The sequence below is a fragment of the Macaca fascicularis genome, chromosome 1 (genome assembly GCF_037993035.2).
Source record: "Macaca fascicularis isolate 582-1 chromosome 1, T2T-MFA8v1.1".
In the NCBI taxonomy this organism is placed as follows: Eukaryota; Metazoa; Chordata; class Mammalia; order Primates; family Cercopithecidae; genus Macaca; species Macaca fascicularis.
The window spans coordinates 31,201,585-31,221,457 of record NC_088375.1 but is presented as its reverse complement, the minus strand read 5'-3'; the positions used below and the strand labels follow the sequence as shown (position 1 = coordinate 31,221,457).

The 19,873-nt window shown below is 38.9% G+C and overlaps 1 protein-coding gene across 4 annotated transcripts in view; it reads left to right on the top strand.

Annotated features, from left to right (window-relative positions):
- Positions 1–17,347, top strand: part of ANKRD45 (ankyrin repeat domain 45) — a 71,592-nt gene extending 54,245 nt beyond the window's left edge. For 3 of the 4 annotated variants that reach the window (XM_065526883.2, XM_065526847.2, XM_005540027.5), the window contains 2 exons: positions 1,630–1,768; positions 13,065–17,347. In XM_065526883.2, coding sequence (XP_065382955.1) covers positions 1,630–1,768; positions 13,065–13,135 — 210 coding nt within the window. In that variant the 3' untranslated portion in view covers positions 13,136–17,347. The remainder of the gene's footprint in view (positions 1–1,629; positions 1,769–13,064) is intronic. The other variant, XM_074014405.1, reaches the window with a different exon arrangement.
- The last annotated feature ends 2,526 nt before the right edge of the window (positions 17,348–19,873 follow it).

Here is a 19,873-nt window from a genome sequence, read left to right as displayed (position 1 = left end):
ATTTCATTATTTTGCTTCAAAACTGAGATATACATTATATATTTTGGTATATATGTACATGTACAAACATATTGCATATTATTTAATGTGTCAAATTTTCCAGAATGGGAAAAAAATACACAGATATAAACATAGTAATTTTAAAGCCCACTTGCCCACTCTAAGTACTATCTAAGCATTCCCTGTGGAATAGTTTAGTGCTCCGAATGTACATTTAAAAAATATACTGAGGGTATCAGAAATGTGTTTTGGTTTTAAATTATTTCCTATATTTTTGTGCAGGATGCTCTGTGAATTTCCTGTGACCTATTATTCAGATGAAAAAGAATTGGGTATTGCTAAAAGTATAAGATATCACCAACTCTAAGCATTTGATAAGTTACACATTTTCTCTTGTGTCTTGTAGAGTACTCTACAAAATCTCTTGTGAAACAAATAAAATGTAGGAAAAATTCTGTTAGAATAGCTTTTGGAGCTATCAGATCTGCAAAAAGCAAAATTTCCCTGACACAAAGAAATAGTGCTTTGTCAAACTAGTTACTAGAACATTCTTATTTTAATTTTTAAAAATTTGATTATTTGAACTAGAAATTATTATGTATACATAGTAATAATTAGAAAAAAATCAAAATGTCTAAAGCAAGCCTAATAGTTTTTCCTTTTCTATTTCTATTCTTATTACGCACTCTGTGGTTCTAATAACAATTTTGTGTTATGTTTTTCCTTTCACTTATATAATCATATGTATCCATACACATAATAGGAATTTTATGAAAGATTTTGTTTTTATAAAAATGAGATCACACTTATATATATTATTCAATTTTACTTTTTTTCTTCTTCATAAGATATTAAGGACACCTCTAAGTCTACTTCCTTCTACATACTTCTGCATATTCTACTGCTTGTTATTTAACAGTGTGGACAGGACATATCACAAATGTATTTATTTATCTTTATTATTACAGATCATAGTACAATAAACATCTTAAATCAGACATCAGAAATTTGCTGCATATGTGCAATGAGATAATTTTACAGTGCAAACTGAGAGATTTTCAGTAAGGTGGAACTTTTCTTGTATTTCTTGAACTTCCTCCTGTGAACCATTTGAGAGGGAATAAAATATCAGCATTGTCTTTTGAGTTGCATGCAACTCATACCATCCACCTATTCTTTTCTGGTCTTTACAAGTACTTCTTTTAGTCACAGGGCTTACCAAAAATGAAGAATTAGGGAGAAAGTGTAGAATGGTACCAGGCTTCATGACTCTTGATGGTGAGTTTTATTGTGCTCATATTCCACTAATGTTAGAGCTGCAGTGTCCAATATAATAGACACTAGCCACATGTGACTATTCAAATTTGAATTATTTAAAATTAATTACAATTTAAAATTGTAGTTCCTTAGTCACCCTAGCCACATTTCTAGTGCCCAATAGCTATTTATATCTAATGGCTACTGTATTGGACAATGCAGGTACAGAATATTTCTATCATCACAGAAAGTTTGGTTGGTTTAGAACTCTGCTGGTTTTAAACCAGCAGAACACGTGCTGGTTTAGAGATACTGTTGAGTTTTATTTTTCAGTAAATAAGTGGAGAGCAAACTCTGTATTTCTGTCCCTAGAATACCATCCTCAGTGCATGCCGTGCAAAAAATGAGTGGTTGGAAACTCATACAGAAGCTTCCATTAATGAGCTTTTAGAGCAGAGACAACAACTAGAAGATACTGTGACTCCTATCTTCGCAAAAATGACTACACCACGTAAGTTTTGGATAAAAGGTGGTTTGAATGTCAGAAGGGATGAAAATTAAGTTCAATGTTGTTATTTCTGAGATATTCTGATTTTAACAATCTTCATTAAGTAGTCATTAACATTGTTACAAGCACTAATCTATGATATAGTTCCCTAGTTTCATTATTTTCAATATTAGTAATAACTAATAATAACTGAATTCTTCCTACAGAAAATGTCTAATACTAATCTTAATGTTACCATTATCAGTCATTAAATTTTATGTGATTACTGTCGCTTTGCTTTGTTTTTTTTTTTTTTTTTGAGGCAGAGTCTTGCTCTGTTACCCAGGCTGGAGTGCAGTGGTGTGATTGTAGTTTACCGCAGCCTCCAACTCCTGGGCTCAAGTGATACTCCTGCCTCCTGAGTAACTGGGACCACAGGCGAGCATCACCATGCTTAGCCAATTTTTAAATTTTTTATGGAGATAGGGTCTTGGTATGTTACTCAGGCTGGTCTTGAACTCCTGGCTTCATGTAATCCTCCTGCCTCAGCCTCCTGAAGTGTTGGCATTACAGGTGTGAGCCACGACACTGGGCCTGTCTTTGATTTTGATTCTCATCTAGGACGTATCTCCTCCTGGGAGATAGGGTGGCAACATTTTATTTTATTTATTTTTATTTTTATTTTTTTCTTTCAACATTTATTTTAAGTTCCAGGGTACATGTGCAGGATGTGCTGGTTTGTTACATAGGTAAACGTGTGCCATGGTGGTTTGCTGCTCAGATCAACCCATCACCTTGGTATTAAAGCCCAGCATCCATTAGCTATTCTTCCTGATGCTGTCCCTCCCCCAACCCATACAGTGTATGTTGTTCCTCTCCATGTGTCCACGCGTTCTCATCATTCAGCTCCCACTTACAAGTGAGAACATACAGTGTTTGGTTTTCTGTTCCTGCATTAGTTTGCTGAGGATAATGGCTTCCAGCTCCATCCATGACTCTTAAATGGACATGGTCTTGTTCCTTTTTATGGCTGCATTGTATTCCATGGTATAAATGTTCCACATTTTCTTTACCCAGTCTATCATTGATAGGTATTTGGGTTGATTCCATGTTTTTGCTATTGTGAATAGTGCTGCAATGAACATACATATGCATGTATCTTTATAATAGAATGATTTATATTCCTTTGTGTATATACCCAGTAATGGGATTGCTGGGTCAAATGGTATTTCCATCTCTAGATCTTTGAGGAATTGCCATACTGTCTTCCACAATGGTTAAATTAATTTACATTCTCACCAACAGTGTATAAGAATTCCTTTTTGTCCACAACCTTGCCAGCATCTGTTGTTTCTGGACTTTTTAATAATTGTCATTCTGACTGGCATGAGATGGTGTGTCATTGTGTTTTTGATTCGCATTTCTCTAATGATCAGTGATGTTGAACTTTTTTCATGTTTGTTTACTGGCCACATGAATGTGTTTTTTGTTGTTGTTGTTGTTTGTTTGTTTGTTTTTTTGAGGCAGAGTCTCACTCTAGTCACCCAGGCTGGAATGCAATGCTCACTGTAACCCCCGCCTCCTGGGTTCAAGTGATTATCTTGCCTCAGCCTCCTGAGTAGCTGGGATTACATGTGTGCCACCATGCCCAGCTAATTTTTATATTTTTTGTAGAGAGGGGGTTTCACCATATTGGTCAGGCTGGTCTTGAATTCCTGACCTCAGGTGGTCCACCCAGCTCAGTCTCCCAAAGTGCTGAGATTACAGGCATGAATCCACCATGCCCGGCCTTTTTTTTTTTTTTTTTTTTTTTAATGTTGTCTTTTGAGAAGTGTCTGTTCATGTCTTTTGCCCACTTTTTAATGGAGTTTTTTTTTTTTTTTTTCCCTTATACATTTGTGTAAGTTCCTTGTAGACTCTGGATATTAGACCTTTGTCAGATGAATAGATTGCAAAAATTTTCTATAGGTTGTCTGTTCACTCTGATGATAGTTTCTTTTACTGTGCAGAAGCTCTTTAGTTTAATTAGATCCTATTTGTCAATTTTTCCTTTTGTTGCAATTGCTTTTGGTGTTTTATGCATGAAATCTTTGCCTGCGCCTATGTCCTGAATGGTATCGCCTTGATTTTCTTCTAGGGTTTTTGTAGTTTTCAGTTTTACATTTAAGTCGTTAATCTATCTTGAGTTAATTTTTGTGTAAGGTGTAAGGAAGGGGTCCAGTTTCAGTTTTCTGCATATGGCTAACCAGTTTTCCCAACAACATTTATTAAATAGGGAATCCTTTCTCCATTGCTTGTTTTTGTCAGGGTTGTTGAAGATCAGATGGTTGTAGGTGTGTGGTCTGATTTCTGAGTTCTCTATTCTTTTTCATTGGTCTATGTGTCTGTTTTTATTACCAATACCATGCTGTTTTGGTTACTGTAGCCTTGTAGTATGGTTTGAAGTTGGGTAGCAGGATGCCTCCAGCTTTGTTCTTTTTGCTTAGGATTGTCTTGGCTATTCAGGCTCTTTTTTTGTTCCATATGAATTTTAAAATAGTTTCTTCTAATTCTGTGAAGAATGTCGATGACAGCTTAATGGGAGTAGCATTGAATCTATAAATTTTTTGGGCAGTATGGCCATTTCATAATATTAGTTCTTCCTATCCATGAACATGGAATGTTTTTCCATTTGTTTGTGTCCTTTCTGATTTCCTTGAACAGTGGTTTGTAGTTCTCCTTCAAGACGTTGTTCACTTCCCTTGTCTGCTGTATTTTTATGTATTTTATTCTTTTTGTAGCAATTGTGAAGTGGATTTCATTCATGATTTGGCTATCTGCTTGCCTGTTGTTGGTGTATAAATATGCTAGCAATTTTCGCACATTGAGTTTGTATCCTGATAGTTTGCTGAAGTTGCTTATCAGTTTAAGAAGCTTTTGGGCTGAGATAATAGGATTTCCTAGATATAGGATCATGTCATCTGCAAACAAAGATTATTTAACTTCCTCTCTCTCTATTTGAATACCCTTTATTTCTTTCTCTTGCCTGATTTCCCTAGCCAGAACTTCCAATACTATGTCAAATAGGCATGGTGGAAGAGGGCATCCTTGTCTTGTGCTGGTTTTCAAGGGGAATGCTTCCACCTTTTGTACATTCAGTATGATATTGGCTGTGGGTTTTTCATATAGGTTTCTGATTTTTTTGAGGTATATTCCTTCAATACTTAGTTTATTGAGAATTTTTAACATGGAGAGATGTTGAATTTTCTCGAAGGCCTTTTCTTTGTCTATCAAGATAATCATGTGGTTTTTGTCTTTAGTTCTGCTTATGTGATGAATTACATTCATTGATTTGCATATGCTAAACCAACCTTGCATCCTGGAGATGAAGCCAACTTGATCATGGTGAATAAACTTTTTGATGTGCTGCTGGATTTGATGTGCCAGTATTTTATTGAGGATTTTTGCATCAATGTTCATCAGGGATATTGGCCTAAAGTTTTCTTTTTCTGTTGTATCTCCACCAGGTTTGGGTATCAGGATGATGCTGGCTTCATACAATGAGTTAGATAGGAGTCCTTCCTTTTCAATTATTTGGAATAGTTTCAGTAGAGATGGTGCCAGCTCTTCTTTATGCCTCTGGTAGAATTCAGCTGTAAATCCATCTGGTCCTGGGCTTCTTTTTGGTTGGTAGTTTATTTATTACTGCCTCAATTTCAGAACTCATTATTGGTCTATTCAGGGATTCAGTTTCTTCCTGGTTCAGTCTTGGGAGGATGTATGTGTCCAGGAATTTATTCATGTCTTCTAGATTTTCTACTTTATGTTCATAGAATTGTTTATAGTATTGTCTGACAGTTGTTTTGATGTAGAATCAGTGGTGATATCATCCTTATCATTTCTGATTGTGTCAATTTGATTCTTCTCCTTTATTAATTTAGCTAGTGGTCTATTTTATTAATTTTTTTTCCAAAAAACCAGTTCCTGGATTCATTGTTTTTTTTTGAAGGGTTTTTTGTGTCTCCATCTCCTTCAGTTCTGCTCTGATTTTGATTATTTCTTGTTTTCTGCTAACTTTGGGGTTTGTTTGCTCTTGGTTCTCTAGTTATTTTAGTTGTGGTGTTATGTTGTTAATTTGAGATCTTTCCAGCTTTTTGATGTGGGCATGTAGTGCTGTGAATCTCCCCCTTAACTCTGCTTTAGCTGTATCCCAGAGATTCTGGTACATTGTCTCTTTGTTCTTATTAGTTTCAAAGAACTTCTTGATTTCTGCCTTAATTTCAGTTTTTACCCAGGAGTCATTCAGGAGCAGGTTATTCAATTTCCATGCAGTTGTGTGGTTTTGAGTGAATTTCTTAGCTTTGAGTTCTAATTTGATTGCACTGTGGTCTGAGAGACAGTTTGTTATGATTTCAGTTCTTTTGCATTTGCTGAGTTTTTTACTTCTGCATATATGATCAATTTTTGAGTAAGTGCCATGTGGTGATGAGAAGAATGCATATTCTGTTGTTTTTGGGTGAAGAGTTTTGTAGATATCTATCAGATGTGCTTGATCCAAAGCTGAGTTCAGGTCCTGAATATCTTTGTTAATTTTCTGTCTCGATGATCTTTTTAATATTGTCAGTGGGGTGTTAAAGTCTACCACTATTATTGTGTATGAGTCTAAGTCTCTTTGTAGGTCTCTGAGAACTTACTTTATGACTCTGGGTGCTCCTGTATTGTGTGCATATGTATTTAGGATAGTTAGCTCTTCTTGTTGAATTGAACCCTTTACTGATATGTAACACCCTTCTTTGCTTTTTTTTTGAGACGGAGTCTTGTTTTATCACCCAGGCTGGAGTACAATGGTGCAATCTCGCCTTACTGCAACCTTCGCCTCCTGGGTTCAAGAGATTCTCCTGCCTTCCTCTCCCAAGTGGCTGGGATTACAGGTGCCCACTTCCACACTCGGCTAATTTTTGTATTTTTAGTAGAGACTGGGTTTCACTATGTTGGCCAGGCTGGTCTCGAACTCCTGACCTCAGGAGATCCACCAACCTTGGCCTCTCAAAGTACTGGGATTACAGGCATGAACCACCGTGCCCAGCCCCTTCTTTGTCCTTTTTGACCTTTGTTGGTTTAGAGTCTGTTTTGTCAGAAACTAGGACTGTGATCCCTGCTTTTTTCCTGTTTTCCATTTGCTTGGTGAATTTTCCTTCATCCCTTTCTTTTGAGCCTATGTGTGTCTTTGCACATGAGATGGGTCTTTTGAAGACAGTGTACTGATGGGTCTTGGATCTTTATCCAGCTTGCCATTCTGTGTCTCTTAATGGGGGGCATTTAGCCCATTTACATTTAAGGTTAATATTGTTATGTGTGAATTTGATCCTGTCATCATGATGCTTGCTGGTTATTTTTGCAGACTTGATTATGTGGTTGCTTCAAAGTGTCACTGGTCTGTGTACTTCAGTTTGTTTTTGTAGTGGCTGGTAATGGGTTTTCCTTTCCATATTTAGTGCTCCCTTCAGAAACTCCTGCAAGGCAGGACTGGTGGTGACAAATTCCCTCAGTGTTTGCTTGTCTGAAAAGGATCTTATTTCTCCTTTGCTTAGTTTGGCTGGATAAGAAATTCTGGGTTGGAAATTCTTTTCTTTAAGAATGTTGAATATTGGCCCCGAATCCCTTCTGGTTTTAGGGTTTCCACTCAGAGGTCCACATTAGTCTGATGGGTTTCCCATTGTAGGTGACCTGGCCTTTCAGTCTGGCCTCCTTTAACACTTTTTCTTTCATTTTGACCTTGGAGAATCTGATGATTATGTGTCTTGGGGTTGATCTTCTCATGGAGTATCTTACTGAGGTTCTCTGGATTTCCTGAATTTGAATGTTGGCCTGTCTTGCTGGGTTGGGGGAAATTCTCCTGGATAATACCCTGAAGTATGTTTTCCAACTTGGTTTTATTCTCCCTGTCTTTTTCAGGTACCCCAATCAGTCATAGGTTTGGTCTTTTTACATAGTCCTATATTTCTCAGAGGTTTTGTTCATTCCTTTTCATTCTTTTTTTCTGTATTCTTGTCTTCCTATTTCAAAAGATAGTCTTCAAGCTCTGACATATTTTCTTCCTCTTCATCTGTTCTTCTATTGATACTTGTGATTGCATTGTGAATTTCTTGCATCGTGGTTTTCAGTTCCATCAGGTCAGTTATGCTGTCCTCTAAACTGGCTGTTCTGGTTATCAGCTCCTGTATTGTTTTATCATAATTCTTAGCTTCTTTGCATTGGGTTACAATGTGTTCCTTTAGCTTAGTGAAGTTTATTATTACCCACCTTCTAAAGCCTACTTCTGTCATTTCAGCCATCTTGGCCTCAGTCCAGTTCTGTGCCCTTGCTGGAGAGGTGTTGCAGTCACTTGTAGAAGAAGAGGCACTCTGGCTTTTTGAGTTTTCAGCATTTTTGCATTGATTTTTTTCTCATCTTTGTGGGCTTATCTACCTTTGAGTTTTGAGGTTGCTGACCTTTGAATGGAATTTTTTTGAGGTCTTTTTTTGTTGATGCTGCTGCTGCTGTTGCTTTCTGTTTGTGTGTTTTTCTTTTAAAAGTCAGGCCACTTTTCTGTAGGGCTGCTGCAGTTTGCTGGGGGATGGCTCCAGAAAACTGGAAGTTGCCTTGATTTTTCCTCTACCTGGAGGTATCAGCAAGTAAAGGCTGTGAAACAGCAAAGACAACAGCCTGCTCCTTTCTCTGGGAGCTTTGTCCCAGTGGGGTATTGGTCTGTTGCCAGCCTGGAAGCTCCTGTAGGAGGTATCTGAAGACCTGTGTTGGGAGGTCTCACTCAGTCAGGAGGGATGGGATAAGGGACCTTCTTAAAGAAGCAATCTGGCTCCTTTTTGGTAGAGCAGGTGTGCTGTGTTGGGGATAGCCCTTCCTCATCCAGACTGCCTGGACTCTCCAGAGCCAGCAGGCTGGAAAGGCTGTTGACTGAACTGCAGAGACATCAGTCATCCCTCCCCACAGTGGCTCCATCTTAAAAGAGATCAGAGTTATGTCTGTATAACCCTGGCTAGAGTTGCTGTAATTCTTGCAGGGAGGTCCCACCCAGTGAAGGGGGATACATTGGGGTCCCATTTAAAGAAGCAATCTGCCCACAATCTGGCACAGCAGCTGTGCTGCATTGTGCAGTACTCCTCCTCATGAGGACTTCTTGAACGTCTCAGAGATGGAAGGCTAGAAGGACTGAGTTGAACAAACTGCAGAAATGGATGGCACCTGCCTCTACCCCCGGGAACTCATCCATCTCAGGCAGTCTCCAGCCTGTTGTGCTGTCTGGCAGCAATTCCAAGGTGGTGGCTCTTAACTTGTGAAGTGCCGCGGAAGTGGGGCCCACAGAATGACACTGCTTGGCTCTCTGGATTCAGCCCTATTCCTAGGGGAGTGTACAAATGGATCTCCTGCCTTGCTGGGATTCCTGGGGCCAGAGTATGTAAAACTCCTGGGTCTCTGTGTGAGCCTGAGCATCTGCTTTGCCAGGACTCCGCGTAGGTCTGTGCATCAGACTCAAGGCTCTGGTGGCATAGGCTAATGAGGGGATCTCGTGATCGGTGGGTTGCAAAGATCTGTGTGAGAAGTGTGGTTTCTCACTTTTCTTACTCCTGCAGCAGATAAGCCACACATACATTGTGCATGGTCACACAATCACTTACTGCTTCTCTTGGCTGGGGTTGGGGGTTCCTTTGGTTCTGTGCCACTCTTGGGTAGGCCATTGCCCCACTCTACTTTTCTTCATTCTTTCTGGGTCAAGCCATTTGCCTAGTTGGTCTCAATGGAAGAACCTGGATATTTCATTGGAAAGTGCTGAATTCACTCACCGTTTTTATTTTCCATGAGAGCCATGGACTGCAGCTTTTTCTAGTCGGCCATCTCAGTTCCTCTTGGTAGCATTTTAAAAAGCAGTTTAAGTATTATAATTCTATATTTGGGGAAAAACCTACTGTGGGAATACTGTCCTAAGAATCAGGAAGGTGAACATATCAGAATCTTGGTGGCAGGCACACCCCTAGCATTTTAAAAAAATAATAGCTTTATTGAGCTATAATTCTCACACCATAAAAGTAATCATTTTAAAGAGTACAGTTCAGTGGTTTTCAGTATATTCACAAAGTTGTGTAATTATCACCCTTATCTAACTTTTGAGTTTTACCTCTCTGAAAAGAAACCCTATAGCTATTAGCAGTCACTTCCTATTCTTCCCTTCCTCAAGCCCTGGCAACCACTAATCTACTTTCTCTCTTGATGAATTTACCTTCTCTGAACATTTTTTTTAACTTTTTTTTTTTCTGGGGGCAGGGCAGGTTGGGTTAGGATGGCTGCCCTCAGGACATGCCCCTCAACATTTTATAAATGAAATAATATAATATTTTGTTGACTTTCGTGGTGGCCTCTCTCACTTGGCATAATATTTTTAAGGTTCATCCATGTGGTAACATGTATCAGTACTTCATTCTGCTTTATGGCTAAATATTCCATTTTGTGGTTACAAGTTTAATCTATTTTTTTTTGAGATGGAGTCTCACTCTGTTGCCCAGGCTGGAGTGCAGTGGTGTGATCTCGGCTCACTGCAGGCTATGCCTCCTGGGTTCATGCCATTGTCCTGGCTCAGCCTCCTGAGTAGCTGGAACTACAGACACCTGCCGCCATGCCCGGCTAATTTTTTATATTTTTAGTAGTGATGGGGTTTCACCGTGTTAGCCAGGATGGTCTTGATCTCCTGACTTCGTGATCCGCCCGCCTCGGCCTCCCAAAGTGCTGGGATTACAGGTGTGAGCCACCGTGCCTGGCCCAAATTTAATCTGTTTATCAATTGATGGAAATTTGGGTTTCCACTCTTTTGGCTATTATAGATAATGCTGCAATGAACTGTTGTATGAAAATTTTTCTGTGGTCACATGTTTTCCTTTTTCTTTGGTATATTGCTGAGTTACAAACTGATTTCCATTTTATATTCCCACCAGCAGTACATGAAGATTCAAATTTCTCCACATCTTTGTCAGCATTTGTCATTATCTTTTTTAAAAAAATTAGCCATCCTAGTGGGTATGAAGTGGTATCTTAATGTATTCTGATTTGCATTTCCCAAATTACTAACAATTTTAAGCATCTTTTCATGCTTACTGGCCATTTCTGTATTTTCTCTGGAGAAATATATATTTGAATTGCTTGCCCATTTTTATTTTTTCTTTTCCTGGTCATTAAAGGGAAGAATCTTTTCCTTCCTTTCTTTCTCTCTCTCTCTCTCTCTCTTTCTTTTCTTTCTTTCATTTTACGACAGGCTCTCACTCTGTTGCCCAGGCTGCAGTGCAGTGGCACAGTTATAGCTCACTGCAGCCTCAACCTCCCTGGGCCCAAGCGATCCACCCACCTCAGCCTCCCAAGTAGCTGGGAGTACAGGGGTGTGCCACCACACCTGGCTAATTTTTCTACATTTTTGTAGAGACAGGGATTTGTTATATTTCTTAGACTGGTCTCAAACTCCTGGGCTCAAGTGATTTGCTTCTACCTCGGCCTCCCAAAGTTCTGGAATTACAGGTGTGAGCCACCACACCTGCCCTTGCCACCTTTAGATTGGATTGTCTTTTTATTTTTTAGTTGTATGAGCTCTTTTTGTGTTCTGGATACAAGTCTCTCATCAGAAATATGATTCTATTTCCTCCCATTCTCTGGATTGTCTTGTCATTTTCTTAATTATGTTTTGGAACACAAAAAACTTTATTTGGATTGAGTTCAATTTATCTGTTTTTCCTTTGTTGCTTCTGCTTTCTGTGTCATATCTAAGAAACCATTGCCAATCCAAGGTCGCCAAGATTTAATTCTATGTTTTCTTCTAAGAGTTTTGTAGTTTTAGCACTAATGTTTAGTTCTGTGATATATTTTGAGATATATATACATATATGTATAATGTGTGTGTACATATGTGTGTGTGTGTATATATATATGTATTAGGCCATAGGGGTCCAATTTAATTCTTTTGCATGTGTATAATCAGTACCTAAGATTTTTATGTTTATCAAAAGGAGTTGTGGATTTTTAAAGGTTAAGACACTTAACCCAGTCCAGGTATTACAGTATGACAGAATGCTTCTTGCCATCTAGAACTAATATGAATTATATGATCTGTTGAGCACACCCATAGCACTCACCTAGGAGCCTACCACTTAGTTTGTGAGTAGAACATACCTGAAAAGATAATCTAAGTGCTCTGTATGATCAGAGAAGCCTAAGTATAAAGAGAAAGCATCACGAAGAAAGAAGAGTTTCCTGAAAGGATGGGTAGCCAGCGTGAAGTAGGAAGGAAATTCTGGAATGAAAACACAATATTATGATCAAAAGTGGAAATGTGGGAATAAGGAAGTGGCCAGTACCCATCTGGCTGATTGTAGTTGAGTCTGTGTCAAGGTACATTAGAAATGTAGAAAATAGAGGTATTGAAAAGTTAACATGTGAACATTTTATTGAAACTACTAAATTGTAAACGTAGAAGTTTAGGCTTTATTTTTTGGGGCAGCGGGATGCCATTTAAAGGCTTTGGGGTGGGAGAGAAGAGAGATTAAGTAGGGGAGGATAATCTGGCCTAGTTTGTAAAATGGATTGGAGGGAGAGGAGACTAGAGAAAGTGAGATGAGTATAGTTTAGGAGTGAGATAATTAAGACCTGAATTATTTTTTATTTTTTAAGATTTTGTGTTTTGCTTAATTTGTTTTTCAATTACTTTTTTTATTTTTTTATTTTTATTTTTTTAGATACAGGGTCTTGCTATGTTACCTAGGCTGAACTTGAATTCCTGGGTTCAAGCAGTCTTCCTGCCTCCGCCTCCTAAGTAGCTGGGACTGTTTGATATACAGTTATTCCCACCTCTCTACCAGTACCATTAACCTGGCCCAGCAATCTCCCCTCCTTCCCTTCTCACCTATGAAGATTTACCTCTCCCCCCCAACCCTCTATATCACATGTTCTCTAAGCATCTTCACATCATAGAATGTTAGATCTTGATGGAACCTCTGAAATGAACCCTGACTTCGCAGTGAAGAAAGTGAAGAGGACAGAGGTTTAGCGTTTATTCAAAATTATTCTCGTCAATGGCAGAACTAAGGATAATAATACTGATTATATGGGAAATGTGACCTCACAGCTTTAAATATAATGAAAAGGAGAGACTATTTGAATGACATACCAACAACACCAGGGTTGAATTAGTAGCTGGTTCAGGCCGGGACAATCTAATTATTCCATGCTTATTGTCTTAAAAAGTGGCTTCATTTTGTTTCATATTGCAAACTAATTAAATGTAATTTTAAAATCTGTTTCCTTTCAGGTCAAGTGAAAAGTGCTAAATCTATAACAAGCCATGACCAGAAGAGAAGTCAAGATGATACCTCCCACTGAACATACGCTTTGTAAAAGGCCACATTTTCTTCTAGTATCTGAAAGACAAACCTATTCATGCCATTTGAAATTGAGAAAACAGATGTGGGTTTCTTTAAGTATTTAAGTACAACATTACATCACCCTTGTTTTGTTTGACCTGTTCAGCATGCTTATGTCTGGACCCTCTGGCCTCGCCTCTGCTCCTCCAAGCCCAGCCCCATGTGAGTTTCACGTGCTCCTTCAGGAAAGCACTTGGGTATAAATCATTAGGCTTTAAGAACTACTCAGAGAATCTAATGATTTTCTGTGTAATTGAGGCATTCCATATAAAGGGACATATTTGGCTATTTCCAGAGAAAAAAATTGTTCTCCCTCTCTAAAAAGGAAATCTTATGGAATGACACTTGGAGCAAGGAAATATTAAGACTGGCGTAGATTAGGAGCCTCTGGGTACAGCTATCACTTTTTATGTCCAAATTAAAATTCACCTGTGAGGTGGGATATACCTCTGAGTAAAACTCCTCTTTATCTTTGACCTCCTTCTATCTGTCAATTAATTAACACAAATCTGTATAGTTTTTAGATTTAGAAGAGTTCTCCTATTCTATAAGGCTGGCAATACAGATATTGTAACTGGACTGAAGGTCATTTCCCCTCCCATTCTGTTTTATATTTCCTAGGTTTTAAGTACCATAGTTGGTTTCATATTGGTGGTTTGGAAAGCCTTTTTTCTAGTTTATTTAATCAGGCGCCTCAACCTTCTCTTACGTTGTGACTTTATGGAAAAGTTTTGTAGAAAAGAAAATGGTTTTTAAAAAGCATTTATTGTTTGTTCTTATGACTTTCTCTTCTTTGTCCTGTTCTGAAAGCCAGTTTTCCCTTATGGGAGAAGGAAAAGGAATGGGTAATTCAGTAATACTTGGTCAGTTGACATGTATTTAACCATGGTTTTGAGATAACTCTGTTTTAAATGTCTCCCAAAATTTTAAGTTTTTTATCTTTTTAATGTATGAGCAATTCAGTTTCAATTTTTTAAAGCAAAAGAATACTGCAATAACTTTCACCCACCTTTTTGGCCGACCCAGTGGGTGTTTATGGAGCAGTACAAAGAAGACCTGTGTTTGCTCCTTTTTCTTTTCTTCTTTCCTTCTCCCTTCTCCCTTTTCCCTTCCCTTCCCCTTCCCTTCCCCTTCCCTTCCCCTTCCCTTTCCTTCCCTCCCCTTCTCCACCCTTCCCCTCCTTTCCTCTCCCTTCCCTTCCCCTCCCCTCCCCATCTTCTTCTCTTTCCTCCTCCTCCTCCCTCTCCTCCTCCTCCTCCCTCTCCTCCTCCTCCTCCTTCTTCTTCTTCCTCCTTCTCTTCTCTTCTCTTCTTTTCTCTTCTATTCTCTTCTCTCTCCCCACCCCCACAACCCCTTCTTGACAGGGTCTCCCTCTCTTGCCCAGGCTGGAATGCAGTGGAGTTATCATGATCATAGCTCACTGTAACCTGTAACTCCTGCACTCAAGTGATCCTCCCACCATGCTTGGGTAATTAAAAAATAAACATTTGCAGCCTGGGTGCTGGCTTACACCTGTAATCCAAGCACTTTGAGAGGCCGAGGCAGGTGGATCACCTGAGGTCAGGGGTTTGAGACAAGCCTGGCCAACATGGTGAAACCCTGTCTCTACTAAAAATACAAAAATTTAGCTGGATGTGGTGGCATGCACCTGTAATCCCAGTGACTTGGGAGGCTGAGGCAGGAGAATCACCTGAGCCCGGGAGGTGGAGGTTGCAGTGAGCCGAGATTGCAACACTGCATTCCAGCCTGGATGACAGAGTGAGACTCCATCTCAAAAAAAAATAATAATAATAAAAACAAATAAAAATTTGCAGAGATAGAATCTTGCTACGTTTCCCAGACTGGTCTTTGAGTTCCTGGCCTCAAGCATTCCTCCTGACTTCGCCTCCCAAAGTCCTGGGATTACAGCTGTGAACCACTACGCCTAGCCCATTCTCTTAATACAGTATATTGTGCGAAGACCAGTGTCCTTAAGCACTGCAATAATTTAGGAAAAGTCCAGGTGCCATTTTTGTCCTTTCTATTCTAACTCTACATTTTCTGAGCTTGGATTTTGAATACAACATTACTTTCCAGGAGTGTGTTCCAGATTAGGGAGGGATTCCTGGATTCTTACTTCAAAGATTTCTAAATTAGACCAAGGCATTTCTGGAGACCCCTTAGTATAAAATAAACCTATTTTCCCTCTTTATTAATCTTTCAATCCTTATCCTCAAACTTTGTATAGCTTTTGATACATTTGCTGATGCTATTTTTAAACTCCTTGTGTTGGCACTTTTATGCCAGTTATGATTCCTCTACTCTCTTAAAACTGCTTTTCTAACTCCTTCACCAGTTCCTCTTCTTCCTCTTGCCCCCAGTTGTGGGAATTTCTCAAAATTCAATCCTAACCTTTGGTAAAGCAATCTGTAATTCTCTATTCCATGACCTTCCCTGTCACCAGTATTATGAAGAATGAGTCCTTCCCTCTTTAGGGCACGCATAGTGCAAATAGCCTCATACTGTATTCCACTTAATTGTTCACAAGTTTGTCTTTCTGTGTGAACTGTAAGCTTTTTGAGGGTAGGGACTTTGTTTTGTTCTTTTTTATACCTAAAAAGTCTGTAAGATAGTAAGTTAGTAAATAACTTAATGAATTACCTTTTAGTAATACCTTATACATAGAACTCATTACCTCTTCATTAATTTATAGAGCTTGCGCACCTTTATAAAAATGACTGCCAACACTGATCTCCATATTTTGCCCCGTTTTAACTCCTACTCCTCTAGCAGATAAGCCATACATACATCCAACATTGTAACTCTATGCCTAATTTCTCCTCTGACTTTCTATTTTCTGAGCCTTCACCTTGAATGTCACTTTACTTTTTGGCATGTGAACCAAGTGATTACCAACAAATTCCTAGATCTCATGTCAAAGATTTCTTTGATGTGAGAATCTGAACATTTATTTATAGCTATGGATTTATAATTTTAGTCAATTTTGAGAGATATAGTATATCTTGTTACATATTGTTGCACTGAATTATAGATATATTCATAGGAGAATTTAAATGCCCTTAGGCTTTGAGTTTGAGCTGTTACATAGGTAGCTGCATGGCTTTTTCTGAACATCCACAAAGTAATTACTATTCAAAGTGCATACTAATAAATCAATGAAGCCTCCAGATTATTTGGGAAGTAGTCAATCAAAGGCTAAATTCAATGTTATAACTTTTAGACAGTAGTTCTTTAGACTTCTGTATTTAATTAACCAGAAAAAATGTAAAAAAATAAGGGGAGGAGATTGATAGGACATCATTAAGGAAACAACTACTATCTACTGTCGCTATCATTTAACAAAAGACATTTTAACACCAGAAAAGGGAAGAGATCTCAGTGTAGGGCTCTGCCCTTTAAGTTAAATAAATTAAGTGTTATTATATATCTTTATGTTATATTTATTTTTCTTATTTTGTCATATATGATGGAACTTTTGTCATGAATCAGAACTGGCCAGTGGTCCAGCCTTTGAGAACGACTGCTCTGGACTAAGTAGGTTGCTATTTAGATTAACATGATGCCCCCAGATTGTAAAGGACTGACAGTTACGCCCATGTTCAATCTAATATGTGGTAGATTGTATTTTCCAAGATGGCCACATTTCCCTTCCCACGTGCTCTTCTTACAATGTGGTCATGACATTCCTTGCATAGAGAGAGATGTCTCTGTTCTTTCCTCTTGAATCTGGGCAGGCTTGTCACTACAGTGGAAGTGATTCTGTGTGATTTCTGAGGCTAGATCATAGAAGGTGATGAGGCCTCTGCCTAACTAGGGGAAATGCTTTCTCTTGAGATGCTCACTCTTGATCAGCCTATAGAAAGATCCACAGGGAGGAACTGAGGCCCCAGCCCACAGCCTTGGTTGAGCTCCAGCCTGCAATCATCCCCAACTTGCCAGCCATATGAGTGAGCCATCTTAGAAGCAGATCCTCCAGTCAAGCCAGCCCAGCTGATGCTGTATGGAGTGGACACAAGCCTTCTGTGCTGAGCCATGCAAAAAATTGCAGACTTGTGAATGAAATAAATGATTGTTGTTGTTTTAAGCTACTCAGTTTTGTGTTTGTTTGTTACTTAACAATATATAAATCACAAGTTTTACAACTTGGAAGTGAGAAATTGACATAACAAAACCTAAAATATGTGTCATTGTCTTTGGGACTGGATGGTAGGCAGAGGACAGAAAGGCCTGGAGGAGGGTGTGGGTGAAAGCTATAGGCCTTCAAGTACAGTCTTAGCAGAAGCCCTAGGGCCTTCTAGGAGGCTATTGGTGAGTTTACAGTAAAGAGAGGAAAATGCTATTGGAAACTGGAGAAACCTTTGTTAGGAGACGGTAAGTTTGGCCACATTTTGTCTAAGTAATGAACTCGATGACCCTGCTAAGGATATTTCCAGACTGAGTGTTCAAATACCACCTGGCTTCTACTAAATGAGAGGAGAGAGAGAAACTGAGAAGGAACATTTCAGCTTGCAAATAAAATTTAGAAGATACAGAAAAGAGCCAGTGCTCACTGGCTTTGAAAATAAAATTGCTTTTCATTCCTATCCTTTCTAGATGGCAAAAAGTTCTCCACCTAAGGAATGGTTTCTGGGAAAAGATAAAATCTATGGTGGAATTATAAAGTCATTTGTTAAGAATTCAGAAATATCTAAGGTCATGCTTTATAGGACCTTTCAGACTTTAGGTGGGCTTTCTCCATGCAGCTGGGAAGGTGGCCTCTAGCTGCCCTGGGCAGCCATCATCACCACTAAACCTAAGTGGAGAGAGAATAGCTGTCTCCCAATAATGTAATATACCAATCTAGGGAACCATCTAATTGGTATTGTCTGAGTCCATGTCCACTCCTGAACCATTATAATGTTAGGAGGATGGGAAACTGACTAACCCCCCTATGTTATGTGTCTATCTCAGTTAAATGGTATTATCTCTTTTCAGAAGATGGAGTTAGGAGAAAACACACTGGGCAGCCTGTCAGCAGTCAACTCCCCAAATTGACCAGAATCTCCTTCAGCTGGATTTATAAAAAATGGTGAAATATAACTTTATTATTGCTTTAAAAAAAAGCTCCATGGGAAAGGATAAAAAATTTGATCACCTCTATATTTTAGTTAAGTGCTTTCTTTAGTTTTCAGAACTATGTGTAAGCTAGCTGACTTTATGGATTTCCTCCAAGTTTTCCTGAAGTCTGAGAATTTTTCTAAAGGCCATGGGGAATCTGAACTTCGAAACTTAGATTCAATCTACAGGAGTCTTAGCTGCAGGGCTTAGGTGAACCGAGTGAGTCTGAGGGGACTGCGGTAGGATAGGAACTAGGTAGAACCTGGAAGGGCATTACTCAAACTGATCTGAGGCAGTGCTGAGATCAGTTTGACTAAGGAGGGAGTCAAACTTAATTTTGAGAGGAATCAAGGTGACAACCAGTATATAGATTAGGTGAAGATCAGAACGGGAGGGTAGTGAACTTGGTAATGAAGTGAGTTAAGTAAAGGCAGAAGAGGGAAGAGTAAGGAATGGGTCTCTTAGGAGCAGACCTGTGAATAAGACAATTTTTTTTTAACATAGTCCTTGGCATTGTAGTAGGGATGGGCTCAGTGACTTAAAGTAACCACACCAGTTTATACAAAAAAGGAAGTCATAAAGAATATTTTAGGAGCTAGTATGTGGGCACCAATGTTGCTTGTCACAGTCATAGAGCTGTTGACTAGAATTGTGTTTAGTATCAAGTAGGAATTGAGACTCACTTGTCAGAGGTTTCTTGATACATAGTGAAGGTGTAATTTTACTGCTGTGATGTTCTCCTTGGTGCCCTTGGGACAATGATGTGCAGCGACCTTAATGAATGTGGTATAGGAATGAGAGAGCAGAATTTGTCACAAAACAACTCTTCTTTGAAAGTAATCCACCAATTGATGATTATTGTTCATTTGTTTAATATTTATACTGTATTTGTTTTTAGTAATTATATATGAGGCAAGAAGTATGTAAGTCAGGCATCATGGAATTTGGAATGCATTTGTCCTCCCATGAAGAATGGGTAACATTGTTTCTTCAAATTAAGGACCAGAAACCAGTGATGGATAGGAGTTAGGAAAATAGAAGCGAGAAACATTGAAAAGGAAGGAGAGGTAGAAAAAGAAAATGAAACAGTATGACTGAAAAAGAATTAGAGGGGAGATAAGACTGTGTTGAAGAGGGTTAGGGCTGACCCAGGTAGTGTTGGCATAAGAAATACAGAGTATATATTAAAAATATAGAAGGAGATTCTGTCTACATTAATATCTTTGACCATTTCAGCTATTATGTTGTTGTGGGACAATCAAAGATGGGAGAGATGAACAGAGTGAGTTCAGGAAAGGTCTTTATTAAAAGGTGATCACCTGGCTCAGTAGGACTAGTGTCCAGGAAAGTCTGAGCTCCAGACAAAGAAAGCAGCCACCTTGTAAGCAGTCAGTGGCCAGGAGCTATATGATGTAGGAAGCCTACTTACGGAAGTGAGAACAAAAGCAGTTGATCAGTCTTTTACATTTCCACATTTCTGCATGTTCCACATTCCTGGGAAACCATATTTTGGTATTAACTTTGTAACTTTGCAGTTGCGCTAGAGAGCTGAAGCAGGAACTCGCTGAGCCTCATGGAATGTGAAACTAGCAAGTACATA